The following is an 18,846-nucleotide window of genomic DNA, read 5'->3' on the forward strand; positions in this document are numbered from 1 at the left end:
ATGTCCATGACACCTTAGTAGAATGATCCATCGAATTCATTACACCTTAGTAGGATGATACATGGTCTAGTGAGCTAAACCACTAAACACTTACTCCAAACAAATGTACAGACACTCAAGAGACAAAGCCAATTTACATTAACATTCATTAAACTACACCAGAACTGAGGTTTTCAGTCACGATGTGTAACTGAGCAGAAGTAGAGGGATTTTTGCTTCCTGTCAAAAAACAGGCCTCAAGATACCAAATCTCCTTGAGGTTAAGAGGAATTAAGCTCCTGGGAACATTTCAATTATCAAGACTGGGGAAGATTTATCCATGTAAATAATTCCTGATATTTCTGTGCTTTCTATCAAAAATTCAAAAATCCATTTTGGATATGGAATAAAGGAATTTATGCACGTTATTAACTAATTGCAGTGTATGGGCTGTATTTGAATTTTGATTGGAATGAACAATAAAATTTTGAGACAATTAAAAATATCTGAATATTGGCTTAATATTTAATATTAAGGAATTATATTTCATTATGTTAGGTGTAATAATAATATTGTGATGTTAAAGAGCCCTTATTTTTTAGTACATACTGAAATATTTATGGATGAAATGATACAATGCCTGGGGTTTGCTTTATAATAATCCAAGGCGGATGGGAAATGGAAGTGGGGGGATAGGAATGGATTGGGTGAATAAATGAGTGGTTGAAAGATTGGCTATAAATTGATGATTGTTAAAACTGGGTGATAAGTTCATGGGTATTTATTTTACTTGTCACTAGATTTTTGTACTTCATTGAAATCCACCATAAAAAAATTAATCTCTACATCTCCACTCTCTATAGCAGGAGTTACGATAGAGTAAGAAGTAGAGACTATTCTCAAAAGAAGGTCACCTGGATATCAGCTTTTTTAGTATCTTAATGGCGGGATTTTTTTTAACATATAAATTTATATAAATAATGCAAGATAACTTGTATTGTTCAGATATAGATTTCCTTACTTTGTCTTCCCTAACACTGTAAGTTTTTGTATCCAGTAAGTTTCCATAGCATCGCCAGGAAGATGGCCTGGTTTCTCTGGTGCCAAGAAATCCAATAACATCTGGAAGCCTGGCTGAAGCCTCAGGGCTAGTGTACAGGGGAGGGGTGCATGGGTGAGAGTTCAAATGAGACCACCTTATAAATGAGTTGGAAGGGATACTTCACTATTCCAAATCAAGCATCTGCAACTTATGCTTTGCTTTAGACACGAACACTTCCAAGTACATTCAGTGATTCACCTTAGGTAATTTTGTGATGTTAATAATCTTGATACACGTACAAAGTGAGAACTTGTTGAAACTGATGGCTTAAATGGTTCTTGGCTTTCACTTGTTTTTTCTTTAATTACAATATTCAAAAGACCGAAGGAAGAAAAAGTCTGCGTTTCTTTAATTTTACAAAGAGGTGTTACCTAGATAATTTGCTCCATTTACTCTTCAAAAATAATGCTTATCAAATCCTCAATATGTCAAGTTAATTAACAGGATTTTTTCATTAATTAATTGCTAAAAAGAGCCAAGAGTATGACTTTAAATCTAGAAAGTCTTTGACTGAGTTCCCCTCTTCATCCCTCACCCAGACTCATACTCAAAACATGTATCCTTTCTCTACGAAAGTGGAAAGTTGTTTTTTTTTTTTTTTTACTGTATTTATATAAACTGTGTTTAGTACTCTGCTAAAGCCTCACACAGAATTCTGAAATTATTAGAATCCTGATGTTTGTTATTCTTATTAGGGGTGATCGTAATTTCAACAGAGCTCACCTCGAGCAGATTTTATAAAGAGAGCATTCCAAAAGCTAATCTTGTCTAGAAAACAGGCCACTACCCACTCAAAGATAATAGCACGCTACAATCCCCAAGACCAGTTGTGACAACCAAAAATGTCTCCAGATATTAGCAAATATAACTTGGAGGGCAAAATCACCACTGGCTGAGAACCACTGGTTCATAGCAACAAGCTTTCAAACATGATTTAACCATGGTTCCTTCCAATCCAAGCAACTGAGCTTTCTAAAATACAAATATGTTAAAACTACTCCACTGCTTTAACCCTTCAAAGGCTACCCGCAGCAATCAGGAAAAAGTAATATTGCTCAGCCTGGTATTTAAGACCCTATATATTTGTCTCTTCAGCTTCATCTCTCCACGTACCCCCCCCTTACACTCTGATTCAGCCATATTGACTTGTCAATTACACTATTAAGCTACACTCTCATCATGTGCAAGCCGTCTCCACCCTCTTTCCTCTATCTGCAAGTCCCCTCCAGTCCATTGCTCATCTTGATCTGATTAAGTCTTCAGATTGTCTTCTTTGAGATATCTTCTTTCACATCACTAAAATGGAGTTTGGTGCCCCCCTTACGTACCCCTATGGCATTCTGTACTATATTACACTATAGCATTATTCAGTGTATTGCAACTGTCTCCCCTCTTGTGTGTTTCCCCACTACACCAATATCCTGGATGAGAGAACTGTATCTTATCTTCATACTCCCCTTGCCTAGCACAATTCCAAGCATATGCGTGGTGTACAATTACTATACAGTGAATGAAAAAAAAAATAAGGAGTAATAGGTATTTATAGGGCAACTAAAATTTTGGATAGGGATGCAGTCAGGGAGATTGTAGAGAGAAAAGGAAATCCAAGGGAAGAAGTCTGAAGAACACTGACATTTAAAGATTAGAAAGAAGAGAACTCAAAAGAGACCATGAAAAGCTATCAGAAATAGGAGAAAAACAAGAAGGGTTGTGTCACAAAAACCAAGAAAAGCAACATTTGCCTATGTCCTGGCATATAGTTGATGCCATAATTGCCTTAAGTTGTTGAATTTAAATAAAGGAAATATTTTAACAATGAAGCTGTGAGCAGTGTTACATGTTGCAAAAAAGTGAAATAAGGCCTCAAATTAATTTATTGGTGAACGTGGTGGCAATAGTTTCAATTGCACATAGGTGGCAATCAGATGAAAAGAACTAAAGGGCGGAGGGTGGGGGGGGCGCGTGAAGCAAAGCCGGCTAAACAGCTTTCCAGGAGACAGCAGGACACTTCGAAGGGATGTGGGGAGCATACTTTACAATGAGAGATGAACATGTTTTAATGCATGAGTGGAACAGAAGAGTAGGAAAAGAGATTGAAAATATGAAAAGGGAAAGGACATAAGAATTACGGACCCCCAAAAGGCAGGACAATTAGCCCCAAATACAGTGAAGGCTATTTCTTCCACTGGAAAAAAAAAAAAAGGAGGAGGACGAAAGACATTTCGTTTGAAGGCAGAGGACATGAAATTAAGGGAGTTTCTTCTTGATGGCTTCATTTTCTGTATGAAGGGGTTATCATCTGCTAAGAGTAAAAGGAAAGGGAGTCAAGGAGAGGGACTAAGAAGAAAAGAGATGATGTAAAATAATTGCTGTGGACAGAGGACATGGTAAGGAGAAACACAGAGACCACGTTAGCCAGCAAAAAGGGGCTAGTGACTGTTGCTTCAGTGGCATCAGTTTCTGAAAAGCTCAACAGGTGGCTTGGAGGGAAAAGGGGAGATAGTGGAACTGACTGAAGGTTACCTTGATCTCAAATGTGTGCTGGGAGGACAAGGGACAAGGGCAACGGCAAGAAAGCAGTTAAAGGGTGAGCAAGGGTCTAGGCTCCTTAGGGAAGGAAATTAAGACAGGGAACCAGTAAAGGAGAAATAGAGAATCAGGGGTTTGGCAGTCTCAATCACGTCAGAGTGCAGGAATAAAAAAAGTGAATGATCTGGAAAGAAAGTTGGACACAATGTGATATTTTTAATTTTAAAATGTTTAAAAGTTATCTGGAAGCATAAAGAATACTCAGGAAAATCCTTCCCTAGAAATAACAAATAATCAGAAGCTTCTATTAACGGGAACAGCAGAGTGATGGTTCAAAACCAGGTCCCAGAAATACATCTAAGTAGAAGTGGAAATCTAATAGCTGATACAGGGGAATTGCAAATCAATGAAGAAAGCAAATTATTTAATAAATGAGATTAGCAGCTGGCTAACCATTTGGAAATAGATAAAAACGGATCCATACCTCTCTCTTTACACCAATGAAGAAAGCAAATTATTTAATAAATGAGATTAGCAGCTGGCTAACCATTTGGAAATAGATAAAAACGGATCCATACCTCTCTCTTTACACCAATATAAATTCCAAAACAATCCAAAATTTAATGTAAACGAGTTAAAGCATATAATAAAGACTTCATAGTTATACCAGTTTCAGATAAAGAAAAGATTCAGCGTCCTGTGGGAAGCTGAAATGGAGTGAAGACAAAGTTTACTTCCATGGAGAAGAAACTCCCAGCATAGGGTTACTGCATGAGGTGTCTACTAAGTCCCAAAGATGATGTGACCAACAAAGTTACCCTGCTCAAAAACACCCTGATTGGCTCTAGCTTATTTTGAAAGGCACCATGTTTCTAGAAGTTAGAAATCCCAAATCCAAACCACTAAGTCCTAACTCAGTCAGATACTGGAGGTTAGATCCTAACTGTTCTCTGGCAGTGTCCACATGCACTTTGGGATTTGAAATATGATGGTATGGCAGGGATTTCCTCTTCAGACCCTAAATGACTAAGTCCTTAATTACAGTAATGGCACATTTAAAATTTTATGTAGATAAATCTTAAACTAATCTGATCAATTTGCTTCACTTGTGGACTTCCACTTACAAAGTTGTCTATCAAGTTACTCTTACCTCCTAGATTCAGTTTGGTATCATTTCAATGCTATAATAATTCCCCTGACACTAAGGAACTGATACCAGTGATAATGATATATCCCAACTTGGTTTTGGTTTGTTATTTTAATTATATAGCATATATCTGATTACTTATTAGATAATCCTTAAACTTAGTAACTTTATTACCTCTTCTTGCTCTTCTTCATCATATTCCTCTTGTTCTGCAGCATCATCGTCCTCCTCCTCATCGCCTTCTTTACTTTTCTCTTTGCTTCCTTCTTTCTCTTCATTTTCCTCATCTGATTTTTCACCATCACCTCTCTTTTCCAATTCCTAGTATAAATGAACTTCATTAATTTAAATGGAAACCACTAGACTTTGACCTCCCTGCTTAGCCTCAAGAAAACACAATTACCATTCACCTCCAGGCCACTACCTAGGAAACTGTGAGTTCACTCAGCAAAGGAGGAACTCTCTGTCCTGTCATTATACTAGTATTTTCATTGATTTTGTTACTTCTAACAGGGTCTCAGGGATGGCTCGGTATCAGCTCTAAGCACAATGCTTTATTTTTATGGTTTGTATCCTACCTCCTTCTAAAATACTGAGTTGATTCAGTTCATAGATGGAAACTTTCAGAATGCTATTTTGTTATCTCTCCAACATAAAAGGAGAAAAAAGAATGTAATGGTAACATTTCAAAAATGTCTATGTTGTATTTATTTATTTATTTTTAAAGTAAGCTCTATGCCCAATATGGGACTTGAACTCACCACCCTGACATCATGAGTCGCATGCTCTACCAACTGAGCCAGCCAGGTATCCCTATGTTAATACTCATAATTAAAGCACAGGATCACTTTAGCTAAGATATGATTATTCTTAAACGATAATCAGAACATTAATTCATATGGCTGCAAATGCTCCACCCTATTATATTTGCTTTGTAGATTACATATAGAGAGAAAACACATTTTGTATTTGGAGTGACTACAATTTAGCTATTCCTTTACTGGCTCTTAAGTATTTATTTTTATTTATTTTTTTTCCCCATTTTTTTTTTTATGTTATGTTAATCACCATACATTACATCATTAGTTTTTGATGTAGTGATCCATGATTCATTGTTTGCGTATAACACCCAGTACTCCATGCAGTACGTGCCCTCTTTAATACCCATCACCAGGCTAACCCATCCCCCCACCCCCCTCCCCTCTAGAACCCTCAGTTTGTTTCTCAGAGCCCATAGTCTCTCATGGTTCGTCTCCCCCTCCGATTAAAATCCCTTTAATTATATTCAAGTTTGAATTTAAGGAAATCAAAGGCAATAAAAACACTACATCAGATAGATTCAATTTCTAATCAAAATTCAAATTCTGGGGTGCCTGGGTGGCTCAGTCGGTTAAGCGTCTGCCTTCGGCTCAGATCATGATCCCAGAGTCTTGGGATTGAGCCCTGCATTGGGCTCCCTGCTCAGCAGGAAGCCTGCTTCTCCCTCTCCCTCCACAGCTCCCCCTGCTTGTGCTCTCTCTCTTTCTGTCAAATAAACAAATAAAATCTTAAAAAAAAAATTCAAATTCCACCTTTTTTTTACCTCATCCACTGAGGCAGAACAAATAAAACCAAGGTAATAGACATAAGATGATTTATCTTCACACTGACCCATGTTGCCTTATATGAGTTATTACTATAATATAACGAGTGCAAATTTTTCCAATTGACAATCCCTTTGGAAAATTGCAAGTAAACAAAATAGTGTTTATCAATCTTCTGAAGTGTCTATAAATACACACACACCCACACACACCCACATATAATGATGCTATGTTGACATTAACATGGAGTTTTTTCTTTTCTACTTTAATCAAATTGCAGTAAAGAGGCTTACAACCCATAAATTTTGTGTAGTTAAAAGGGAATTGCAGTGCTATACTTACTAAACTCTGTGCAGGGTATATACTATATCTGAAAAATCCTGCTATTAGCTATTATTTCATAATTAGCAATAAACATATTTAAACCAACTATGGAACATGTTTTTAAAATATAAAAACCATTCACTGCTCTGTAGGACTAGGAAAGTCTTTATATCCATTACTGTAACCCTGAATATTTTTTAAAAAGTAACAACTTTATTTGTATCACATAGACCTAAATCAAGCCCATAAAATACTTAAATCGGTTACCTATAGTAGATTTATGCAATTAAAAAAAATGATCACAGAGCCACACACATTGTCTCATTACTTTTTTCTTTTTGCGCTAAGCTACTAGTTTTGGTTTGTCTACTTACTAGTCTCCATTTTCTCCTCTGTGAGATTTAACTATTTACTACTACCTTGCAGATTTGTTTTAAGAATAATGTGATTAACACGATGTGAAAACACTTTGCAAACAGTTAACTTATAGAGAGGGAATAGTTCTTCCAGTTTAAATAATATGCAGCTAACCTATAGAAAGAGCTTCCTGTAAGTCAAGCAGACATAGGCTCAAATATTAGTTTACTGCTGTCTGATTATTATTCACACATTAATCATGAGATTCGACTGTTACTTCCTCTCCATCCACAGAAGTTTTATTATAATAAAACTTACAACTACTTTTGGTGAAGAAATGGACAATAATAGAGACATCCAGAAGCTAATTTTGCTCTTTAACTGAGAGATAATAAAGCGAACTCATTTAGAGTTCCAGATTTAAAACTTCAATTTTAACAATGTGCAAAATGAAAAAGGTGTTTAAATGTAGAAAATCGGGAAACACAATTTGTTCTGATGAGAAACCATATTTTGATCAATCTTCCTTATAGCATATGTCATCTTAGCAACTTCTTTCCAGGAAGCTTTAAGAAGAGTCAGAATCTGCGTTCAATCAATACAAGTTGGCTAGTTCTGCAACCCATTCCATCATCCCACCACAGTTAAACCTGATAGTTATCACTATTCCTTCAATATCCTCCTGGCATTATTTTCAGATATGTTATCTCCAGCTCAAGTACTGGCCAAAAAATAAAATAACAAAAATATGAGTTTCTGCTATCACATGGCAATGCCAACTTGACCAGGCAAGTAAAAATTTTAAAGCCTTGACCTCCTTATCTGTAAGTAAGGAAAAATATTACCCATCTCTCTTGCTGTTATGAAGTCTTCAGGACATAATGTATGTAAATAGCTTTCATCAAAGACCCTGGTACATAGTAAGTTCTCAATAAGTGCTAGCTGTTATCATTATCATCGTTATCATTACCATCAAGGCAAGGTAACATATGCATGGACAGTGGGAATAAATTGGCATAACTTCCGTGGAGAGTGATCTGTCAATATCTATCCATATTATCTAATACACATAACAACTGACCCAAGAAATCCACTTCAAGAAATCTACTCTATAGGTGTAAAATGGCATACTTAATATGAATTCACTCCAGCACTGTTTATAGTAGCAAAATTCTAGATGAAACATTATGTCCATCAATAGGGTACTGGTTAAATATATTATGGTTCATTCTTAAACTGCAGCCAAAAAAGGAAAAAAAGAAAAAAAAAAGAATGAGGCAAACTCTATAGACTGACATAGAGCCATCTCCATTGATTATAAGTGATAAAATGAAAATGCAGAAGAATGTAATATGCTAGCGTTTGTCATTAAAAAGAAAAAAACCTGTTATTTGTTATGCATAAAATATTTCTGAAAGATCTAGCTATAAGAAACTGGAAATACTGGTTGTCTACAAGAGGGAAACTGGATGGTTAGGGAGAGGGATGGGAGGGCAAATTTTTAGTTTATTAACATTTTGGATTTTTTATCTTTCTATTTTTGAAATATTAAAAACAATGAAGGTATAAAAGTAGTTCTGTAAGATGTGCTTTTTTCTCAATAGAATCTTCTACACTTACCATGAGACAGAAAAAAAAGCACTAAAAAAGCACATGTATAATAATAGGAAAAAAATGAGAGGTTTTTTAAAAGAACTACATTTTTGGTATGTAACTCTTTCATGTTTCTTTCCCATACATAATTCCAATGTAAGGGGAAAGTAGCGATACATGGAAAAGGAAGTAGGTGACAGAGGGTAAGGTAAGTTGACAGGTAAGTGGTGGAGAAGGACAGGATGGAGGTTCTTTATCTCCCAGCCAACAATGTTCAAATCTTTCCAGGTACCCTGTGTGCTGGGCTTGGTTCTGCCAAATCCACATATTATTTTTTTTTTTTTTTAAGATTTTTTTTTTTTTTTTTTTTTTTTATTTGAGAGAGAGAGAATGAGAGAGAGCAAGCACATGAGAGGGGGGAGGGTCAGAGGGAGAAGCAGACTCCCTGCCGAGCAGGGAGCCCGATGCGGGACTCGATCCAGGGACTCCAGGATCATGACCTGAGCCGAAGGCAGTTGCCCAACCAACTGAGCCACCCAGGCGCCCCAAATCCACATATTATTAAAAGTGAGAGAAGGTGGAAAGACTGAAGAAGGTGAAAGGAGGCATGACGCTTTCTCAGCTTGCTCATATAGCAAGAAGAAAACCTTACCTCGATTTTTTTCAATACATCTGCAGTATTAGTGAGTGAAGCGCCTTTGCCCGTATCTTTCACCTTTTCGGGTTTGGGGCCTGCTGAAGTAAAACCACTGTTAACACATATTTCTGTAACAGCAACTGTGTATTACATTGTTGCCTTTTCATATGCTGTCTAGTATAGTGATACGTCGTATTGGGCACTCACATAATTTGCAGACCGAATTGATTTTCTTAAAGAATAACAAAATAAGTCAGCACGCCTCACCAATTTTCCATGATGAGGAGTAAATGATAATCACTTCATAGGATGTTTTCTAACATTGTAACCAGATATCTTACCAATACTGAAAATCTGTACTGGCAAGTAATGTTATTAAGGCCTAAACTACTAAAATGTTACGTCAGGTAGAAGCATCAGAAGACCAGTGGAAGACTCTCACCAATATATCATCTGCATTGGCTTCCTGTTAACTGATCAGTGTACTTTATTTTAACTAGGGCAATTTGACCAGGTTTGGAAAATAAAAAACAAGTGCAGAATAAATATGCATTTGTCACTGGTTAAAGAAATGAGAAAGGAATTATACTCCTGCAACATAAGCCTCATCTTTGGAATGAAGATTAAAATGGTTAAATTAATCACACCCATTATATGAATCTGAAAACTCAAAGCAATATAAATAAAATGTTTTAATGGCTTTGGGATTTTTTTTTAAGCCATATATAAAATAATGCATTGAGGCTATTCTACAACTGCAGGGAACGGAGAATTATTTCACATATAGATCCAGCCAGTCAGTTACCAAGGCATTATGATATGCTACAAAATTGCCCCATTGTGATCAAAAAGTACAATAGTCCTTTCCCAAAATCAAACTAAATACCTAGAAATTACTTGGTAACAGAGGAAAATATGACTCAGAAAGATGTAATTTTGTTAAAGATTAACATTTAACCTACAGAAGAGGAAATTTCTAGATTGTGGTGGATGACCCATAACTGACAGAATTACAATTTACTGTGTTATACCAAATTGCCCGCCAGGGAGTCACTGAGCTCAGAACCCCAACATACATATTTGTGAAGTTTTGCTCAGGAAAAAAGTAACATATTTAATAATGGGTAACTTTCTCTGCTCCCCTTGAGGGTAAAGACTGTTCAATTTGAACTGTAGCACATAAAATGTAGTATCATATATTAAATACTAGATCTCAATATATATTATAATATGGATGCCAGAAAACATCAGCTAAGAATGTAATTTACTCACACATGAAGTCTTTTTCTCTAAGAATCTTTTGTTGAATTATTTAAGTTTCCTAACACAAAAGTCTGTTAAATGGGTATTATAGAACATGGTCAGGTAAATAAACTTATTAGAAACTACTGATCTCTTGGGGCACCTGGGTGGCTCAGTTGGTTGAGCAGCTAAGTTGATTTCAGCTCAGATCATGATTTCAGGGTCCTGGGATTGAGCCCCATGTCAGACTCCACACTCAGCAGGAAGTCGGCTTCAGGATTCTCTCTTTTCCTCTGCCCCTCACCCCAGCTTGCTCTCTCTCTCGCTCTCAAATAAATAAATCTTAAAAATAAAAAAAATAATGGGGCACCTGGGTGGCTCAATTGTTAAGCGTCGGCCTTCGGCTCAGGTCATGATCCCAGGGTCCTGGGATCGAGCCCCGCATTGGGCTCCCTGCTCCGTGGGAAGCCTGCTTCTCCCTCTCCCACTCCCCCTGCTTGTGTTCCCTCTCTCGCTGTGTCTCTCTGTCAAATAAATAAATAAAATCTTTAAAAAAAAATAAAATTAAAAATTAAAAAATAAAAAAAATAAAAATAAAAAGCTACTGATCTTTTAACTAAGAAAGTCAGTTGCCAAAAGGCCCCTAAGCATCTTTTGCAACTTATCAATCTGGTTTTACATAATCACAAATTCTATTATGTGTAACTGGGAGAGAAGTGTCAAATTACCAGAATTTGTTGGGATGCTTGGGTGGCTCAGTCGGTTGAGTGTCCGACTCTTGGTTTTGACCTGGTTGTGAGACAGAGCCCAGAGTTGGGTTCCGTGCTCAGTGGGGAGTCTGCTTAAAATACTCTCCCTCTCCTTCTCCGTCTGTCTCTTCCCCCACTCACCAGGTCTCTTACTCTCTCTCTAAAAAAAATAAATCTTCAAAAAAAATTACCAAAATTTGTTAAAAGACTGCTTTAACCCCAAAACATGCATTATCTTCCCCATCTTTGGCCAAATACATACATATATTTGAAAAATTTTTTGGTTTCTTTCAATACCTGCCAATAGCTGGTTCTTCAAAAAGCAAACTTTTTCAGCCTTTAGCTCTTTGGGTACTGTTTACTTTCATGTAAATCAGTGGAGATCATTTTAACAAAAGAGAGAGTATAAGTTTATCAGGAATAAAACACAAAAATTATACAATATGCAAAAAAAAAAAAAAAGCTCAGAGTGGAAACAGAAAGTTTTGTGGTGGTTGTTTTATTTTTTAACAAATGGAAATTCTGACACATTGGACGTTCTGACTAATAATCAATATGTATATAAAGTTCCAGGGATGAACAGTCAGTGGGACGTATTTGAAAATAATAATTTTTCCAAATCAGATACATTTTTTTTGGCTCTTTAAAGTCTGCTACAAATTTGTGATCCACCAGGACATGACCAGTATCATTAATGCACATTATTATACTGTAAAAATAATATATTTGCCCGATAAAAGCCAAAGGTATAAAGATAGCAGATAAACTATTATATCTCAACATACAATATTTTGGGTTTTTTAAAATATAATATTTTGTACTCAAGCAAGCTAAATATTCTTATAAATTGTAGTTCTGAGATGAAACAAAATAAAAATATTAATTTATATATATGTTAGAACTTACCAAATTATATATTTATATATACAAGTTAGGACATGTATATTTATATATGTCAAATATATGCATTTTATTATATGTCAAAGTTAACTCAATAAAGCTATTAAAAAGGGGAGGGGATCTCTTTCAGAAAACAGGAGATGAAGCAATACTTCCTAACTCATTCTACGAGGCCAACATTACCCTCACCAAAACCCGACAAATATTACAAGAAAGGAAACAGAAAACCAATATCTCTCATGAACATATAAGCAAAAATCTTCAACAAAGTATTTCCAAATCCAATCCCACAATGTATAGAAAGAATAATAAATACATCACGACTAAGTAGGACTTAGCACAGGTATGTAAGGATGGTTCAACCTTCCAAAATCAAACACCCATTCATGACTAAAAACTCTTAGTAAACAAGGAGCAGAGGGGAATTTCCTAAACTTGATAAAGAATAGCTATAAAAAAACTCCATAGCTACATCATACTTAATGGTGAAAAGTTTGACACTAAGATTAGGAACAAGGCAAGAAAGTTCTCTCTTACCACTGCTTTCAACAGATTGGGAAGGAAGAAATAAAACTGTCTTCATTCACAGATGACATGATCATCTATGCAGAAAATCTGAAAGAATGAGCCAAAAATTCTGGAAACTAATAAGCGATTATAGAAGGGTTGCAGGATACAAGGTTAATACACAAAGGTCAATTTTTGGCTGAAAGAATGAGCCAAAAACTCTGGAAGCTAATAAGTGATTATAGAAGGGTTGAGGATACAAGGTTAATACACAAAAGTCAACGTATATTTCGTATATGCCAACAATGTACAGGTGGAATTTGAAATTAAAAATCTAATGCTATTTACATTAGCACCCCCCAAAATAAAATACTTAGATATAAATCTAACAAAGTATGTATACAGTCTATATGAAGAAAACCACAAAACTCTGAAGAATGAAGTCAAAGGACTAAATAAATGGAGAGATATTCCATGTTCATAGATAGTAAGACTCAGTATTGTCAAGATGATAGTTCTTCCCAACTTCATCTATGGATTCAATGCAATCTCAATCAAAATCCTAGTAAGTTATTTTTCAGTATCAACAAACTGTTTCTAATATTTGTTTGGAGAGGCAAAAGATCCAGAAGAGCCAACACAATATTGAAGGAAAGAACAAAGTTGGAGGACTGACAATACTGGACTTTAAAAACATACTCTAAAGCTATAGTAATCAAGACTGTGTGATAAAGGGGAAAGAATAAACATAGGTCAGTGGAACAGAATAGAGAGCCCAGAAATAGACCCACATAAATATAGAAAAAGAAGCAAAGGCAGTACAATGGAGAAAAGATAGTCTTTTCAACAAATGGTGATGGAACAACTAAACTTCCACATGCATAAAATGAATCTAGGTAGACCTTACACCCTTCACCAAAATTAACTCAAAATGGATCACATTTTGAATTATGCAAAACACAAAACTAAAAACTATAAAACTATAAAACTCTTAAAAGATAACATAGGAGAAAATCTAGATTACCTCGAGTTTGGTGATGACTTCTTAGATTCAACACCAAAGCTATGATCTATGAAAGACGTAACTAATAATCAGACTTCATTAAAATTTAAAAATTCTGCCTTGCAAAAAATAATGTCAAGAGACTGAGAAAACAAACCACAGACTGGGAGAAAATATTTGCAAAAGATATATCTGATAAAGGACTGTGTGAAATAATGGGAAAAAATATATATTGGTTTCAGTTTCTGGTTCCTGGCACAGAACTCCTAAAACTCTTATAATATCCTAAGTAATAAGAACACTAGGAGCATGTTTTGTTCTAATATTTAGTCTTTGAAGCTGGTTCCTGACAGAGTTCCTAATCACTTGGAATTTACTGGGTGATATAAGTGTCTTTTGTTCTAGGGAGGCAACTCTTGGTGGGCTCCTGGATAGCTTCAAGATGGAGGGTGGTCACAAGAAAGAACAAACCATGATTAAAAGACTGGAATTTTCAGCTCCATTCCCCATTCCCTGGGAAAGGGGAGAGGGACTGGAGATTGAGTTAATGAGTGATCATACCTATATGATGAAGTTTCTATAAAAATCCCCAAAGTATGGGGATTTGAGGAGTTTCCAGGTTGGTAAGCACATCCACATACTGGGAAGGTGGTGCACCCCAGGTCCACAGGGACAGAAGTTCTTGTGCTGGGAACCCTTCTAGACTTTGCCCTACCTATCTCTTCATCTGATTGGAACACACACATACACAAAAAACATTAAAAAGTGGGTTAAAGACCTTAACAGACATCTTGCCAAACAAGATACACAAATGGCAAGTAAGTATATACAAAGATGCTTCATATCATATGTCACCACGGAAATGCAAATTAAGACAGTAGTGAGATACTACCACACACCTATTAGAATGGCCAAAATCCAGAACACTGACAATACCAAATGCTAGCCAGGATGTGTAAAAACAGGGACTCTCACTGGTTGTTAGTGAGAATGCAAAATGGTGGAGGAACTTTGGAAGACAGTCTGGTGGTTTCTTACAAAACTAAACATATTCTTACCATATAGTCCAGCAATCATCCTCCTTGGTATTTACTCAAAGGAGTTGAAAACTTATGTCCACACAACAATGGATGTTTATAGCAACTTTATTCATAATTTCCAAATCTTGGAAGCAATCAAGATGACCTTCAGTAGGTAAATAGCTGTGGCACAACCAGACAATGGAATATTATTTAGCGCTAACAAAAAATGAGCTGTCAAGCCATGAAAAGTCATGGAGGAAACTGAAATGCATATAATTAAGTAAAAGAAGCCAATCTGAAAAGGCTACATACTGTATGCTTCCAACTATATGGCATTTTGGAAAAGGCAAAGCTATGGAGACAGTCAAAAGATCAGTGGTTGCCAGGGGTAAGGAGGAGGAAGGGATGAAAAGGCAGAGCACAGAGAATTTTTAAAGCAGTGAAAGTACTCTCTATGATAATACAATGGTGGACACATGTCATGTGCATTTGCCAAAACCCACAGAATGTACAATAAGGGTGAATCCTAAAGTAAACTATGGACTCTGTGTAACAGTGATATGTCAAGGTAGGATCATTTATTGTAACAAATGTACCACTCTGGTAGGGGATGTTAATAATGGGGGAGACTATGCATGTGTAGTAGCAGAGAGCATATGAGAAATCTGTACTCATCTGCTCAATTTTCCTGTGACTCTAAAACTGCTCTAAAAATGAAGTCTATTAAAAAGCAAAATGCAAAATACCCATCCCGAGAAAAAGAGAGGGGCAATGGGTGGGGGAATTTCTTCTCTCCTCTTAGTTTCTAACCTCATTGTTATTAACCTCTCTAGCTACTTCCCTTTTTTTTAAATTTAAGTAATTAATTAATTTATTTTACAGGGAGTACAAGCAGGGGGAGTGGCAGAGGGAGAGGGAGAAGCAGGGATGCAGGGCTGGGTAACAGGACCCTGGGATCATGACCTGAGCTGAAGACAGATGCCCAACCGACTGAGCGACCTAGGCGCCTCTGGCTACTTCCCTTTTTCTCTCTTTATTCTTTATATCCAAATTCCCCAAACACTCATTTATGCTAGCTGTCCCCTTTTCCGAAATTCTCATTTACTGTTTAACCTATTCCAATCTGAATTCCACCCTTACAAATCTTTTAGAAAGCTGTCGCTGAGGGGTGACTGGGTGGCTCAGTCAGTTAAGCATCCGACTTTTGATTTCAGCTCAAGTCGTGATCTCAGGGTTGTGAGATTGAGCCCTACGTCAGCTCAGGGTCTGCTTGAGTTTCGCTTTCTCCCTCTCCCTCTGCCCCCTGCCACATGCTCTAAATAAATAAATAAATAAATGAAATCTTTAAAAAAAGAAAAAAGCTTTCACTGAGGTCAACGATGATCGACATGTCAAAAATTAGTTTGCATTTTCCAATCTTTATCTTACTTGACCTCACAGCAACTTTGTTTAACCTCTTTTAACACTGTTGATCACCTTTTGAAATAGTCTCTACTTCTTTTTTGTTTTTAAAATTTTATTTACTTATTTGACAGAGAGAGAGAGAGAGAAAGCACAAGCAGGAGGAGGAGCAGAAGAAGATGGAGAAGCAGACTCCCCACTGAGCAGGGAGCCTGATATGGAGCTTAATCCCAAGACCCCAGGATCATGACCTGAGCCCATGGCAGACACTTAACTGACTAAGCCACCTGGGTGCCCGGAAATAGTCTCTACTTCTTGCATACTCTCGCTTCTGTAACTCTACCCCCTTGGGTTCTCCTCTCTCCCATCCCTCTCTCTTTTTTTCCATCTCCTTTCTTTGCTGATTAAATCTCCTCTACCAGCCTATTAAATTTTGGCATTCCTCCAAGCTTAGGCTTAGGCCTTCATTTTTTCTAATTCTCTAATTTCTCCCTAGACAATTTCATCCTTCCCTCCTCATAGTTTCAATTATAGTGTCTATGCTGATCACTATCTTCTCCATTTTGAGGTCCACCCCCCTGTATGCAACAACATGCTTAACATTTCTACTGGTATATTTCAAAGGAACCTTAAAGACCACCTTTAAATTGAACTCATGACTTTCCCCTCACAAACCTGGTCTTTCTCCAATGTTCTTCCCTTGACCACATCTTAGTAAACTCCTACTCATCTTGCAATCTTGACTTCCAATTCCATGTCCTCAAAGGAACTCCCCTGACCTCCCAATGAGGACACTGTGCTTTTGTTTAATGTTTTTACTCCATTTGACTGTAAGCCCCATTAGGGTAAGGATTATTCCCACTTTGCTCACTGTTTTATTCCTTTTAGCACAGTGTCTGGCAATAGCAGATGCTCAACAACTTTTTACTCAGTGGAATTATGAAAGAACAACACATTGGAAACTTTCACTTTGGTATTTTATGTACAACATAAAGTTCTAATTTAACAGTTCCCAAATTTTACCAGTTCCAAATGTTTTAATTAAAAACTTAAAATATATGCACAGCAAAGGAAACAGTCGACAAAGCCAAAAGACAACCAATAGAATGGGAGAAGATATTTGCAAATGACACATCAGATAAAGGGATAGTATCCAAAATTTACAAAGAACTTATCAAACTCAACACCAGAAGAACAAATAATCCAATCAAAGAAATGGGCAGAAGTCATGAACAGACATCTCTCCAAAGAAGACATCCGAATGGCCAACAGACACATGAAAAAATGCTCAACATCACTCATCATCAGGGAAATACAAATCAAGACCACAATGCAGTACCACCTCACACCAGTCAGAATGGCTAAAATGAACAAGTCAGGAAATGACAGATGTTGGCGGGTCTGCAGAGAAAGGGGAACCCTCCTACACTGTTGGTGGGAATGCAAGCTGGTACAGCCACTCTGGAAAACAGTATGGAGGTTCCTCAAAAAGTTGAAAAAAGAGCTACCCTATGACCCAGCCACTGCACTACTGGGTATTTACTCCAAAGATACAAATGTAGTGATCCAAAGGGGCACCTGCACACCAATGTTTATAGCAGCAATGTCCACAATAGCCAAACTATAGAAATAGCTTAGATGTCTGTGGACAGATGAATGGATAAAGATGTGGTGTATATATATATATATATATATATATATATATATATATATACCATGGAATATTATGAAGCCATCAAAAAATGAACAGTTGCCATTTGCAACAACATGGATGGAACTAGAAGGTATAATGCTAAGCAAAATAAGTCAATCAGAGAAAAGCAATTATCATGTGTCATGTGGTCTCACTGATATGTGGAATTTAAGAAACAAAACAGAGAATCATAGGGGAAGAGAGGAAAGATAAAACAAGATGAAATCAGAGAGGGAGACAAACCATAAGAGACTCTTAATCTAAGGAAACAAACCGAGGGTTGCTGGAGGAGAGGAGGTTGGGGGATGGGGTAACTAGATGATAGACATTAAGGAGGACACATGATGTAATGAGCACTGGGTATTATGTAAGACTGATGAATCGCTGACCTCTACCTCTGAAACTAATAATACATTATATGTTAATTAATTGAAAAAAACGTTAAAATATAGATAGTATAACCATTAAAAAAGTTTCAGATATGCTAAGTTTCAAATAAAAAAAAATGTCTATATACTTAAAAAGTCTTGGCACATCAAAATTCCATAATTAAAGAAAAGAAAAACAACTAAACAAACAAAAACAAAACAAAAATCAACAACAAAAAGTTTTAACAAAATAACCAAATGCCAAACACATTTTAAGAAAAAGCATTCAGAACACTGAGTGTAACTTCAGATTGATAATTTCATAATTAGAATTTGAGCAATAACCTTTTTTAACCTGGATTATTACATTAGTCAATGTACCTTTTTTGCACTTCTTCCTTGGCATCATCTCTCTTGGAAGTCTTCTCCAATCTGCGTGTACAAAAGAAAAAAAATACAAAAATTGAAATTTACTCTAGGGATTAGTGGCACTCAACTTGACTATTTAAAGAACATGACAGGGGGCGCCTGGGTGTCTCAGTCAGTGAAGCATCTGACTTAGGTCATGATGTCATGGTTCTGGGATAGAACCCTGAGTTGGGCTCCCTGCTCAGCAGGGAGTCTGCTTGTCCCTCTCCCTCTGCTCCTCCCCTTACTTGTATTCTTTCTCTCTCTCTCTCAAATAAATAAATACAATCTTTAAAAAAAAA

The 18,846-nt window shown here is 36.5% G+C and overlaps 1 protein-coding gene across 3 annotated transcripts in view; it reads right to left on the reverse strand.

Annotated features, from left to right (window-relative positions):
• The window catches only part of POLR3G (RNA polymerase III subunit G), a 97,041-nt gene that overhangs the window by 2,652 nt on the left and 75,543 nt on the right, over positions 1-18,846 (reverse strand). For 2 of the 3 annotated variants that reach the window (XM_036070777.2, XM_036070773.2), the window contains 3 exons: positions 18,518-18,568; positions 9,267-9,349; positions 4,932-5,078 (listed from right to left, as the gene is read on the reverse strand). In XM_036070777.2, coding sequence (XP_035926670.1) covers positions 4,932-5,078; positions 9,267-9,349; positions 18,518-18,568 — 281 coding nt within the window. The remainder of the gene's footprint in view (positions 1-4,931; positions 5,079-9,266; positions 9,350-18,517; positions 18,569-18,846) is intronic. The other variant, XM_036070781.2, reaches the window with a different exon arrangement.

Source organism: Halichoerus grypus, chromosome 2 (assembly GCF_964656455.1).
Source record: "Halichoerus grypus chromosome 2, mHalGry1.hap1.1, whole genome shotgun sequence".
NCBI lineage: Eukaryota > Metazoa > Chordata > Mammalia > Carnivora > Phocidae > Halichoerus > Halichoerus grypus.